This window comes from Maylandia zebra, linkage group LG20, assembly GCF_041146795.1.
Source record: "Maylandia zebra isolate NMK-2024a linkage group LG20, Mzebra_GT3a, whole genome shotgun sequence".
In the NCBI taxonomy this organism is placed as follows: Eukaryota; Metazoa; Chordata; class Actinopteri; order Cichliformes; family Cichlidae; genus Maylandia; species Maylandia zebra.
The window spans coordinates 30,526,852-30,540,407 of NC_135186.1; the positions used below are offsets into that span (position 1 = coordinate 30,526,852).

At 38.3% G+C, this 13,556-nt stretch overlaps 1 protein-coding gene across 6 annotated transcripts; it reads right to left on the reverse strand.

Annotated features, from left to right (window-relative positions):
• Positions 1–284: 284 nt before the first annotated feature.
• LOC112429769 (complement component receptor 1-like protein) lies at positions 285–8,479 on the reverse strand. Of its 6 annotated transcripts, XM_076878472.1 has the most exons (12): positions 8,389–8,479; positions 7,780–7,880; positions 7,485–7,673; positions 7,112–7,211; positions 6,857–6,930; positions 5,244–5,429; positions 4,971–5,159; positions 4,598–4,697; positions 4,343–4,416; positions 2,432–2,611; positions 2,124–2,303; positions 292–851 (listed from the first exon to the last, which is right to left on the reverse strand). In XM_076878472.1, the coding sequence occupies exons 2-12, from the start codon at positions 7,838–7,840 to the stop codon at positions 832–834; spliced, it is 1,353 nt and encodes a 450-aa protein (XP_076734587.1). In that variant the 5' UTR covers positions 7,841–7,880; positions 8,389–8,479; the 3' UTR covers positions 292–831. The 6 variants fall into 6 exon arrangements, with proteins under 6 accessions (XP_076734590.1, XP_076734589.1, XP_076734588.1 ...); XM_024806422.2 differs by having other exon boundaries at positions 287–2,303; XM_076878475.1 differs by lacking the exon at positions 4,971–5,159 and having other exon boundaries at positions 285–2,303.
• Between the last annotated feature and the right edge of the window lie 5,077 nt (positions 8,480–13,556).

Here is a 13,556-nt window from a genome sequence, read left to right on the forward strand (position 1 = left end):
CTTGAAAATCTTTGGCCCTCTTTTGTAAGCCATGCATACTACTTGTGACATACTTGTGAAAACATTTTGTGTTGTAAATTACAGTGCCCAATACATTCAAACAGGGTGACGCATTACAAAACAGGGCGGACTGAATCAATGTGAGGAAATAAACTTCCTGCTGTACTTTGGTCTGTTTATTCACCATTCACAATTCCTGCTTTTTCCAAATGTTTTTCCAAACATTCCTTTAAATGACATCAACCACACTTGAAAAAAAAATACAAAAACTTCAGAGGATTATTTTATTTATTTATTTACATTTGTTTTTACATTTAAAACAACCTACAGAAGAGAAAGTGCAACTCGTACTAAACTGTCTGGAATCAAATGTATTTAAATACAAACTTTAATCATAAGTGTAAATGGACATTTAAACTTACAAATTAACTTAATACCTCCTTACAAATTAACTTAATACTTTAAATGTGTCTTTCACATGTCAGGTCATTTTTGTATGACCTCCACATGACCCCTGTTCACAATTACTTGGCAAGCACGCAGAGATTCAAATTTATTTAATGGATTTATCCTGAAGTTTAAAACTGAGACTTAAAAAAGAGTGATTTCATATTAACATGAAACCAGGTGATTATAAGCAAAAAGAAATGTTCAAAAACTTGTGGAAACTGTTTATCAAATAGTGTTTTCTAAACATAAAAGTGAACATTATATGATCATTCACATGCAGCAATGTGAAATCAAATTAAAACAAAATATGATGACTTTTGTGACACTCCACGTAGCCAAACCTTTTATATCATATTGTATATCTAGGTACACGGGCCTTTCTTAACTTATCCAGATCTTCCCTGAAATAAGACCACAGACAGGAGGAGACCATTATTCAGTCATATCGAATCACAGGATTTTCACATTCACAGAATGGAAATTACTAGAATTGTCCAAAATTATCTCTATATTATGCTAGCAACCTCCTGAGGTATTTAATACAAATTTTAACAACAATTGAGAAGTGAAGCTACATATACTTAAGCAATTTTAATTCATAACATGCGTATACATTAAGGAAGTCCAGGTGACCAGTAACGTTTTTATGTCACGGTAAGGTTTGCATTGATTATGTATCCAGGTTCACACTTTAACATTGCTGACGACAACTATATCTTCAGAGGTTAAAAATCCTCATTCTATTCATCATTTGGACTCTTCATATTCAACTTGTGGGAAACAAAAAGGAAACTGTATATCAATACAGTTATCCAAAATGACCTTATCTATCATTAACCAGGAGACTGGTCCAATTGAGGCTATAAAGGCAAAGTTGGAATTTAAAAATACATATTAAATTCACATACACATTGTAGTAATTGCACACCTTTAATACCAAATCATCTACAGAGAAAATTAAATGATATGATTAGATATGCTTAGAGAGGCACGTCAGTTTTAGCTATATATTTTGTGTAATATGCTGAGATAATTAGAATTAGAGCTATTTGTATTTATTAGAGGAATTTTGTTATATTTTATAACCTTGTAATATGCTGTATTATTTCACTTAGTTTAGTTAGTTACTGTACTTAGAGTCTTGGAGTAACTTTGACCACATAATTTCTGCTTTGAAAGCAATGTTTAAGCCAAACCTGATGTTTGCTTATAAATAAAAAGAATGGTTCCTGGTGTCGTCCCTACAGTGAGAAAAACAGTTTTTAATTCAAAGCTAGCACTGGACATGCACTCAAAAAAACGCTGAGTAATGATCTATGTAAATATGGTAAAAATCTTCTGTTGTCAGTTCTTTAATTTAATGCTGTAATTCAATAAGTGTCTTTACATTACTGAAATATAATGATGCAAGAAATAAAATATTAGCTGCCAAGATCCATGCATATATTCATGCTCATAGTAGAGGTAAAGTGCCATTCAGCAATACTCTCCACTTTTTGCTGAAAATCACTGGCCAGGACCCCGTAGTCTTCATTTACCTGCCTTTTTTGCACTTTTCATAAATATGCAGCAGGAGGACTTAGGCTCAGAATTGGGGTTGAAGTTGCACTTAGAGCAAAGAGATCATGCTTGAGCTCAGCACTTACAAATAATTATTTTAATTTTTGACTTACGAATACACTGAGGAAGTCCAGGTGACCACTGACCATTTAGCTCACACGTCACAGTAGCGGATCCAGTCATTGTGTATCCAGCGTTACACTGTAATGTGACTGTAGACAAGTATCCATATGGAGGTCGAGCACCGCTACTCAACTGTCCAAATGAAATCTCTGGATCTTCACATTCAACCTCTGCAGGGAAAGAAAGTAAGCATTGGTGCAGTTGTCAAAAATGACCTTTTCCACAGTATGTATTAGCCTAATTTATACTACACAAGAAAAAACAAAATAAGTTATTGAAAATAACTCAAGACACTTACTGATACATTTTGGAGGCTCAGGTTTGAATGTTCCATCATCCGAACAATACGACTGTCGTGATCCAACAACTGTATAATCCTTTTTACAGGTGTAATATATAACATTATTATATTCATAGAGATCTTTATTTGGACTGAAAGAGCCATCTTGTACTACAGGGGGTGATTCACATTGTGTCACTGGAAAATAAAAATACAAATCTATCAGAATGAAAACAAGCAGTGAGCTTTTAATCAGGGGTGTGACTTGTATTACTTTTTTTTTTTTTTTTTTTTGGCCTGTCCCGTTTGGCTCTTTTGCCATCAGAATTGTTGTCTAAAGGCAAAGAAAGATGCCCAACGGACTTACTTTACCAAATTGACCATCCCAGCCTTGCCGTAATGGTCCATTTGATTCACCTTTTATTGTTTATTTTATTTTCACTTGCTGAATACGGGACAGACTTGACTGGGGGAAAGAAGGGGAGAAAGAAAGAGGGAAAGAGAAACAGCTGAGAAGAGGGACGGGGGAGAAGGGCAAAGACAAAAACCAACAGAACGGGCAGAGAAAAAAAAGAAAAAAATGCATATATCAATCACCTGGGTCACCTGCTGAGAAAGAAAAAAGAAAACAAGCAGAAGAGAACAAGAGTAATAGAATAAACAACATCACAATGATATATGGGAATATGACAGTAAATACTAAATATTAAACATTATTGTGCAGCACATAAGATCAACAGAACACAGTGTGCTTTGAGGTAGGAGCCAAAAAGGGTGTAGTTTGTGGGTGTGATCACCCGTGTGTACACCTGTGAGCATGGACGCGCTTGTTTTTTTTTTTTTAAAGGTTCCTTCATGTAATGATCTGCTAGAGGGTGTGGGGGGGCCACAGCCCCGTCCTCCAGGGCATGAAGCAGGTATGGAGGAGATCAAAACTCCAGACATCCAGAGGCCCCCAGAACACAAGAGACCAAGGAAGACCAACAGAGGGGCAGCCGCGCCACTGTCCCAGAAAGAGCTGAGGAGAGTCCCAGATGAGGGCTCACTCAGCAGCCGCGGAGCAGAAGCCAGGGGGAGTTGCAGTGACGCGCCCGTGAGCTCCACCGGCAGCCAGCTGCGCCTGAGTGACCGAGCCCCAGGCCGAGAGGCCGGGGTCACCCCACCTCCGAAGTGGCCCGAGCGAGCCCCAGGCTCCAGGCCCCGATAAGCGGCCGCCAAGGAGTGAGCCGGTGTGTACCTGGACGCCCATCCCCGGACACAAAGAACCACCAACACACCGATGTCCGAGGGGGACCGCCACTGGCAGGGGAAGTGGTGGTAGGGGGAGATAGGCCTCCAAACCTTGGAGGGCCTAAGATGTCCCCAGAGAGGTGGCGCCTGACACCCAACCTGACATATAGACACAGAAATACAGGCACACACAGATACAAACATCCAATCCCACCCTCATGCTCTCATGCACTTACTCCACACTCAACCAATGTGGAGACAGACATAAAGAGACGCTGTACACACGATCACACTCCCCAAGCGTACTCTACAAACCGGGTCTAGGTACCCTTGCCCCTGGAGGGGGAACTGCACCTAGACCCAGGTGGTGTTACCCTTTTCCCTGCGTTGGGGGGAGGCAGACCGCCCCGACTCCGCAGCAGCAGGGAGGCCCCACACTCCAGACCGCAGTCGGACGGCCAACTCCTCCTCCTAGCCCCCCCCCGCTCCAGCAGGTCGCAGAGAATGGGGGTGAGAGAAGACTCCAAACCTCCCTCCACCCGCTCATTGTAGTGTTGATGCATGTGTGTTCTAAGGTGCATTTAAAACCCAGGAGGGCATGGAGGTACCTGCCAGAGAGCGGAAGGTAAGCGCATGGTCCCTCCTGCTAGCCCTCAATGTCTACGTGTATGTGACTTGTATTACGACAAGACAACCAACCTTCACATACAGGCAACCTGCCCATCCACCCTTGGCTTCCACAAGTGAGTTCTCCTCCACCAACTGGCATATACCTGATTCGAGGGGAAAAGGTTGGTTTAGAAATTTTATTTCACATGACACAGAACAGCAAGTTTTTGTTTTTTTAAGACATGGAATTGCAACATTTTAGTGATTTAACATGATACTACTAACTTCAATCAAAAAATTAATTATCTTAACACTTTTTATTAGAGCTAACATCGTATTACTAACCCAATGTTACAAATGAGCACTGCTTTATCACCAAATTCAGTCCCAGGACGATATTCAATCTGTCCATCTTGAACGTCTTCCACAGAGAAACAGTTCTTCCCTGAAATAGGAAAGATGAGGATTAAATTGGTTCTTTAGAAATTTTTAGATGATATTATGTATAATTAATTCCACAAATAAAGTGTACTGCTTATGTAACATGTTCATGTGAGTATTTTTCTAGAGGTCGAGATTTTTTTTAAACAACAATTTTAAGAATGTTTCCAGGATGGGGAGTAAATTCTACCAGACACCCATTCTCATGTGCTTAAACTGGCTGTGAAACACAGCTGCTATAAGGAATTTGAATTTAAAATCAATTGTTAATATTTACTTTGGCATTTCAACCCCAGAGGGCTCCAACTTCCAGCAGTACAAGTAATACGTGGGGACCCTCCTGCAGACTTATATCCAGTGTTACAGGCAAAAGTAACTGTGGTCCCATCTGGAAAACTAGTTAGAAGAATGTCATTGCCCTTTAAATCCATATTTTCTCCTTTAGGAGGTCTGGGACAGTTTTGAGCTGTACATGGAAAAAAAAAGAAAAAGACAAAAAATAAAGACAAAAACAGAGAACAAGTTCTTGAAAGAAATTGAAAACACTTACCGGTACTGATACATTTTGGAGGCTCAGGCTTGAATGTTCCATCATCCGAACAATGCAACTGTCTCGATCCAACAACTGTATAATCCTTTTTACAGGTGTAATCTATAACATCATTATATTCATAGAGATCTTTATTTGGACTGAAAGAGCCATCTTGTACTACAGGGGGTGATTCACATTGTGTCACTGGGAAATAAAAATACAAATCTATTGTTTTTTTGTATTGTATTGTATTGTATCTTTATTTGTTTCAGACATATAAAACAAAAAACAATATATACACACTACATATATTTTCATTTACAGATACGAATATATATGTAGATATACACACACACACGTATGTGTTCAGATAAACAAAAAAATATAATGAAATAAAACAAAATCGTCTGACATAATGTAACAATGTTTGGTCTGAAAAGGAGTAGGAAGAAGTATGAACATACTTATTAATTCCTACCCCTGCTCAACATCTTATTGATCCCACATAATTCACCTAATTCCCATCATCACATACTCCACACAATACACGAGGAGAACCTATATAAACTTGGCTACCGTGATTGATATAATTTGGATATAATTTGATATTTTTATACATACAATGGGTGATCATCTTTATCGGTATCATATTCTTCCAAAATCAGTTTTCGAAGTATTTTCATGAACTTACTAATTCCTGAGCATTGCTGTAGATCTATAGTAAAACTATTCCAGTTTTACCCCATAAATAGTGACACAAAAGGTTTTAACCTTTGACCGTGCTTTAAGAATCCTTAGATTCAATTTCCCCCTCAATTCATAGTCTCCTTCTCTGTCATAGAACATCCTCTGTATATTTCCTGGTAACATATTGTATCTGGCCTTGTACATAATTTTTGCAGTTTTATATTTTATAAGATCCATAAACTTCAGTATTTTTAATACAAAAACATGATGTTAGTATGGTCTCTAAATCCTGCTTTATTAATCATCCTGATTGCTTTTTTTTGAATTTTACATATTGGTTGAAGTGCAGTTTTATATGTGTTTCCCCAAATTTCCACACAGTATTCCAAATATGGCAATATAAGTGAACAATAAAGTACCCGGAGTGATTTGGAAGGCAAAAAATATTTAACTTTACTTAGTACGGAGATGCTTCTTGACAGTTTGGCTTGTATATGCTTTATGTGAGGTTTCCAGCAGATTTTGTTATCTATTATCACACCCAGAAATTTTGTATCCGAAACTTGCTCTATTTCAACATTGTTTACTAATAATTTTGCTCCTGCATCTTTTTTACAATTTCCGAATAACATAAATGTAGTTTTTTTTCCAAATTTAATGATAGCTTATTTCTATCAAACCATGTTTTCAGTTTAATCATTTCTTGTGTGACAATTTCCAAAAGCTGCTGTAAATTCTCTCCAGCACAAAAAATATTTGTATCATCTGCAAATAGAATAAACTGTAGTATATCTGATGTTCTGCATATATCATTGATATAGAGGATAAACAGCTTTGGTCCCAATACTGACCCCTGCGGAACTCCACAAACAATCTATCAGAATGAAAACAAGCAGTGAGCTTTTAAGCAGGGGTGTGACTTGTATTACGACAAGACAACCAACCTTCACATACAGGCAACCTGCCCGTCCACCCTTGGCTTCCACAAGTGAGTTCTCCTCCACCAACTGGCATATACCTGATTCGAGGGGAAAAGGTTGGTTTAGAAATTTTATTTCACATGACACAGAACAGCAAGTTTTTGTTTTTTTAAGACATGGAATTGCAACATTTTAGTGATTTAACATGATACTACTAACTTCAATCAAAAAATTAATTATCTTAACACTTTTTATTAGAGCTAACATCGTATTACTAACCCAATGTTACAAATGAGCACTGCTTTATCACCAAATTCAGTCCCAGGACGATATTCAATCTGTCCATCTTGAACGTTTTCCACAGAGAAACAGTTCTTCCCTGAAATAGGAAAGATGAGGATTAAATTGGTTCTTTAGAAAATTTTAGATGATATTATGTATAATTAATTCCACAAAGAAAGTGTACTGCTTATGTAACATGTTCATGTGAGTATTTTTCTAGAGGTCGAGATTTTTTTTAAACAACAATTTTAAGAATGTTTCCAGGATGGGGAGTAAATTCTACCAGACACCCATTCTCATGTGCTTAAACTGGCTGTGAAGTACAGCTGCAATAAGGAATTTGAATTTAAAATCAATTGTTAATATTTACTTTGGCATTTCAACCCCAGAGGGCTCCAACTTCCAGCAGTACAAGTAATACGTGGGGACCCTCCTGCAGACTCATATCCAATATTACAGGCAAAAGTAACTGTGGTCCCATCTGGGAAACTAGTTAGAAGAATGTCATTGCCCTTTAAATCCATATTTTCTCCTTTAGGAGGTCTGGGACAGTTTTGAGCTGTACTTGGGAAAAGAAAGAGAGAAAGAAAAAAGATACAGACAAAAAAGAGAACAGAATTTTAAGACGAAACACCATGCTGTGTTTCTCAAGCTAATCCACTCACCTTGAGCAGTAATTGCCAAAAAGCCAAGACTGCTCAGCAGAAGGACTGCAGTAATAGCCATGACAGGATCTGACAGGTTTAACTAAAACCAAGAGTCCTTTCTGGTACAAAACAAAGGCAAACACAAGAAAGATAATTAGAGATATTACTCTGTCATGATGGCTGGTACTAACAAAGGTTCTCCATTCAAGAAGATCTGTCACTGCTAACAAATTAATTAACAGACAGGTGGGAGGTGCAAACATTCGGTCAAGTTTATATAGTTCGCTAAACCAAAACCTTAACAGTAACCAAGTTTAGGTTTTAAATATGAAATATCAGAAAATACTCGCTTCCTTTTTTCCCCTTTTGTCACAGCCGAAAACAAACCCAAAGTCTTTCCACATTTTATAACTTGAAGGCCACGATGGCACGTTCAACATATATGTTGAACTAAATGGCAATTAGGTACGGAAAATGTCTGGGAATTCTCGCAGGTCACGTATCCTTGATCCAAAGATACCATGGGTGGTAAAAACAAACAAAAAAACAACCATAAATAATAATAATAATGATAACAATAATAATAATAATAAATAGTAGTGACAGTTAAAACAGACAATACCATACCTTACGTCTGAATCGCAGTGGTGGCCGCTACCAGTTCTGTCCTGAAAGCTTATTTGGGGTTTCTGTTTGTTTTAATGTGGGTTGCGTCCCCTTCTCGGAAGCGCGGTCAAACAGTGACATGCTTTTTCTTCAGCCAAAAGTTTCAGACTTTAGACCACGGTTTGCAAACTTTATAACATAGTAATGAAATACACGAAAGAAACAAAGCTCTTAAGTTTGTGTAGATTCACATAAAATGAGTGTATTGTAGTGGTACATATTCAACCTCAAGGAAACTATCAATGCAGTTATCCAAAATGACTTTATCTACCATTAACCAGGAGACTGGTCCAACTGAGACTATAAAGGGAAAGTTGGAATTAAAAACATATTAAATACACGTACACATTGTAGAAATTGCACACCTTTAATAGCAAATCCTCTATGGAGAAAATTAAAATGTCAATACAATTAGAGAGGCACGTCAGTTTTAGCTGGGATATTTATCATCAGAGCTGTTTGTATTTATAAGAGGCATTTTGTTATATTTTGTAACTTTGTAATACGCTGTATTATTTCACTTTGTTTAGTTAATTAATTAAGCGGAAGCGAATGGATGGATGGATAGTTAATTACTGTTCTTAGAGTTTGGAGCAACTGTAACCACATGATTTCCTCTTTGATTAACACGGGGTTTTAATTCTGATACAGATACATGTTGGTTGAACAGTCTTAAATGATAACAACCTTAATCAATTGTGTCTATATTCCTTTTTACAGATTTACTCTATAACTTTATAAAGTTTTTACACATTAAGAGAATACTGACAGGGAATATTAGAGCATATTCCTCCTATATTGGCTTATCTTCATTGGTTCCCTGTTACATCCAGAATTAAATTTAAAATACCTCTCCTCACATACAAGGTCTTATGTGATCAGACTTGATCTCATCTTACCAATAGAGAGGAGGTGTGAATGGTTCAGGTGTTATTGAAGGGAAAGATCAGGAAGGCTAAGGACAATTACAGGAGAAAGCTGGAGCGGAAACTCCAGCAGAACAGCATGATAGAGGCGTGGAGTGGCATGAGGACAGTTGCTGGATTCAGGTCATCCTCCAGCAGGTGAGCTGGGGGTGGTGTGGACAGAGCAAATAAGCTGAACGTGTTTTTCAACAGATTTGAGATTGCAACAAATGTTCACCCCCCTAATGACTTACCTGTAGTCAGCCTGCAATCCACAGCCAAGCCACTCTCTCTCCACATTGCAACACAGCCTCCTGGTAAAGTATTGAAACCCCTCCCCAAACTGTTACTTTCACTCATGACCAGATTCAGAGACAAGTCAGAAGATGTTCTCAGGCAAGTCTGCTGGACTAGACAGGGTGACTCTCCATGTCCTCAAAGCCTGTGCCACACAACTTGTGTGGGATTTGTGTGGGACTCCAGAATCTTGTGTCCTGGATTGTTTATTAGGTAGACCCAAATATGTGCATCTTCAATATTGTCAAGGTGATCAGCAACACAGGTACCATCCTCTAACTCTTTCCTCTTCACCATCTGCACCACAGACCTCAGCCCCTACACAGAGACCGCCATCTTCAGAAGTTTTCTGATGTCTCTGTGGCGGTTGGATGCATCCCTGGGGATGATGAAGCCAGATACCGAGCTGTGGTTGACTCCTTTGTCATGTGGTGCCAGCAGAATCATCTGCAGCTCAATGTGAGAAAGACCAAAGAAAGGCAGGAGCCGATCACAGCTGTCTTAGGGCGAGAGGCACCAACAGAAACATGCATAATATCAAATTTACTTATGTTATTGATTTAGAAATGGGAGTGTTAAAAAATTTGAGTGTTTATCTGTGGTTATAGGGTAAAGATAATCATCTCCTTTTTTCAGTGTGTGGTAAATAATTGAATAATTTCTTTACATTATTGAAATATAATGATACAATTAAACAAATAAAGCAAGAATTTAAGAATTAGCTTCCATGGTCCATGAATTAAATAAATGACAGACAGAAAGGAAGCACAAGCCTGCGAGCTCCAGCTTTGAGCAGTTAGTCAAAAGCTTGAATTATTACAACTTGCAACCAACATGTTTTTCTAGCATATGACGAAATATTGCAATGGAAAAATCATCTACTTCAAAAGAAACCTCGGAGTAGAGGTAAAATGACATTCAGCATTACTCTCCATTCATCTTTGTGCTGGCCAGGAACCCTTAGTCTTCCTACAGCTGCTTTTTAGCATTCAGAAATATGCAGCAGGAGGAGTTAGGCTAAGAATTGGAGGTGAAGTTGCACTTCAAGGAAAGAGATCACGATTCGAATCAGTTCAGTACATGCAAATAATTATTTTAACTTATGACTTAGGTATACACGTAAGAAGCCAAGGTGACCACTGACCATTTACCTCACACATCAAAATAGTGGTTCCATTCATTTTGTATCCAGTGTTACACTCTAATGTCACTGAAGACAGGTATCCATACTGAGTTAAAAACATAATCCTCTAGAATTCTTTAAAAATTATTTAGTAGATCCAAAAATGCTACGTCCAGATGAACAGAATAAACTTTCTGAGATTTCTGGATGATATCTGGATGATTGAGCATGCATCAAAACATAAATGCTCACCAGGTCCTCCAGCAGGTCTGAATTGGCCAGTGTACCTAAATTACTCCAAAACCACATTGACGACTCATCCAGGAGGTCACAAGAGAACCCCCCCCCCCCCCCCCCCCCCCCAAAAAAAATGTAAAGAACTGCAGGCCACAATTCACTCAGTTAAGATCAGTGTATTTAACAATAGGAAACAGACTGAACAAAAAGGGCATCTACGGAAAATAGACATTAATGCAGTTTTTAAAAATGCCCTTCTCCACAGTACGTACTAGCCCAATGTAGGCTACAGGGAAGAAAATGCAGAGCAAGCTATTGAAAATTATTAAAAACACCTACTGATACATTTTAGAGAGGATCAGGCTTGAATGTTCCATGTGGTTGCCGATTACACTTTCAGTGTAATCGGCAACCACAACTAGTAGATTGCAAGTCGACACTGAAAACTGAAAGTTGTGTCTATTAGAACTGCAACAGACATCAAGATAAAATAAGTAATGATAAGATAATTTCTGCAGTGTCAGAGATATGAAGTCTAAAATAATCACATACCAGCTAACATAAAACGATAAAATATACAATATATGCAATTTATGTTTCATAAACACCACATATGCAGAAAGTCTAAGGATATAACTAGTGTTTTGGAAAACACATGGAGTGGGTCTGAGTATAGGATGCAGGTGCAAATGGGAGCTCACCTCACAATAGACATTCACTTTGATATAATCACCCACTGAATCATAGACTACACGGTGAACTAACATTGGTAAACTATTTACCAATGTGCTCTAAATGATTCACGTGCACTCTAGCTTTTTATTGGTCATGCTCCAGTGTTAATGGCAGGTATACAGCTATACTCACACCCATTTATTGGGATAGGAGGGATCAGCCAGCCTACATTTGGAGATGGTCTGGCTTACAACTTTACACAACTTTACACTGGACTTCACTAAAACTTCGGAGGAAACTGGTCTCACAAAACATATACGCTATGACCATTTGGATTTTTTGCAACTTAGAAATCTATTGCAGTTACTGTTTCTGACATAAAACAGTTTTATGATTAGGAAGATTTACTCATAACTATAAAGTAAATCTACTGGACCTTTGACACTTTTATAGTGTTCTGTTCAAATAACAAATGAAGTCCCAGCCAAAAGTTTTGGCTGATGTAAACATTCACTTTTTATGCTTCATACACTTTGACACGTCAGATTTTATGATGATGATTGTGCAGGGTGATCAGAAGCAGCATATACATGAATTACAAGGAGCTTCTGGGTTTAGCCTAGAAGTTGATGTCCAGAATGCCACAGAGATTTGCATTTGTTTTGATAAATGGTTGATGATCCCTGTATTTTGTATTGATGTTTTATTTATTTGTCTGTGACTATGTACAAAAAACATTAATGTCTGAAAAGAAGAGATTTGTTGTACCAGATTTAGCCGATACCTACTTTCCAGCTGCAGTTCTTGAGATGGCCTTATCAATTATTCTTCAATCCCACCAGACCAAAACGGCAATGCTGGTTACTAATAGCATATTGTAAATACCCAAAGAATAAAAGTTGTTGATTTAGGACTTTAGGCCAAAATGTCAGATATTTCAAATCAATCTAAATCTGATTTTTTGGTGCTAAGGAGAGCATTTTTGTGTCTTTTTGTACATGAGTTGGTTTCCCTGTTTATTGTCTGTATGTTTTTCTCTGATAGACTGGCAATCTGTCCATTGTGCAAACAACATCTGTCATGGTCCTGGGTCGAGCGACCCAGTGTTTGAGTTTTATGTATCTTTTGTATTCATTTGTGCCCTAGATTAGTTCATCTAGTTTATTTTGAGATTGCTGTTTAGTCCTTTGTTTCTTAGTTGTTTATGTCATCTCCCCCTGTACTCAGTCTCCCTGGTTCATGCGTCATGTCTGCGTGGTTATGTTTAGTTCATGTCATGTCTAATCTCCATGTTTCCTGTTTTACTTTGAAAGTCTGTATTCAATGTCAGTATATTTAGTTTCACTTCTCCTGTCCTGCCTTTAGGTTCATGTGTGTCAGCTGTGCTCCCATGTGTGGCCACTTCCCCTGATCATCCCTTATGTGTATTTAGTCTCTGTGTTTCATGCAGTCTGTGTCGCGTCATCTGTGTTCTCACCCACCATGTTTGTATTCATAGTTTTCTGTGGCATCATAGTACCAGTTTCCCAGCTTAGTTATAGTTTAGTTTCGTCACTGTGCTTCTACCTTGTTTGGCCCCCATGTCATCAGCCAAAATAAAGGCTCGCTTTTCGTTTGAACTCAGTTTCGTGTCTTCGCCTGTGTCTGCACCTGAGTCCTCCACACACTCTCCACTCGGTCTGCCACTGCGGATCGTGACAACCTCTTCTCCAAAGTCAGCTTGGTTAGGAACAGAATATCATCACAATATTGTTGGATTATTGAAGGAGTACTTTGATGACCTCTTTAATCCCACTGACACTTCTTCCATAGAGGAAGCAAAGTCTCAGGACGAGGAGGACAACTCGTTCATCGCTGAGGGTGAGGTCACTGAGGGAGTTAAATAACTCCTT

Coding starts and splice junctions, on each gene's coding strand:
- LOC112429769 (XM_024806422.2), bottom strand. CDS start 7,840: ATGGCTATTACTGCAGTCCTTCTGCTGAGCAGTCTTGGCTTTTTGGCA. Junction 7,674..7,779: donor TTTGGCAATTACTGCTCAAG/GTGAGTGGATTA, acceptor TCCCAAGTACAG/CTCAAAACTGTCCCAGACCT. Junction 4,417..4,597: donor GTGCTCATTTGTAACATTGG/GTTAGTAATACG, acceptor CCCTCGAATCAG/GTATATGCCAGTTGGTGGAG.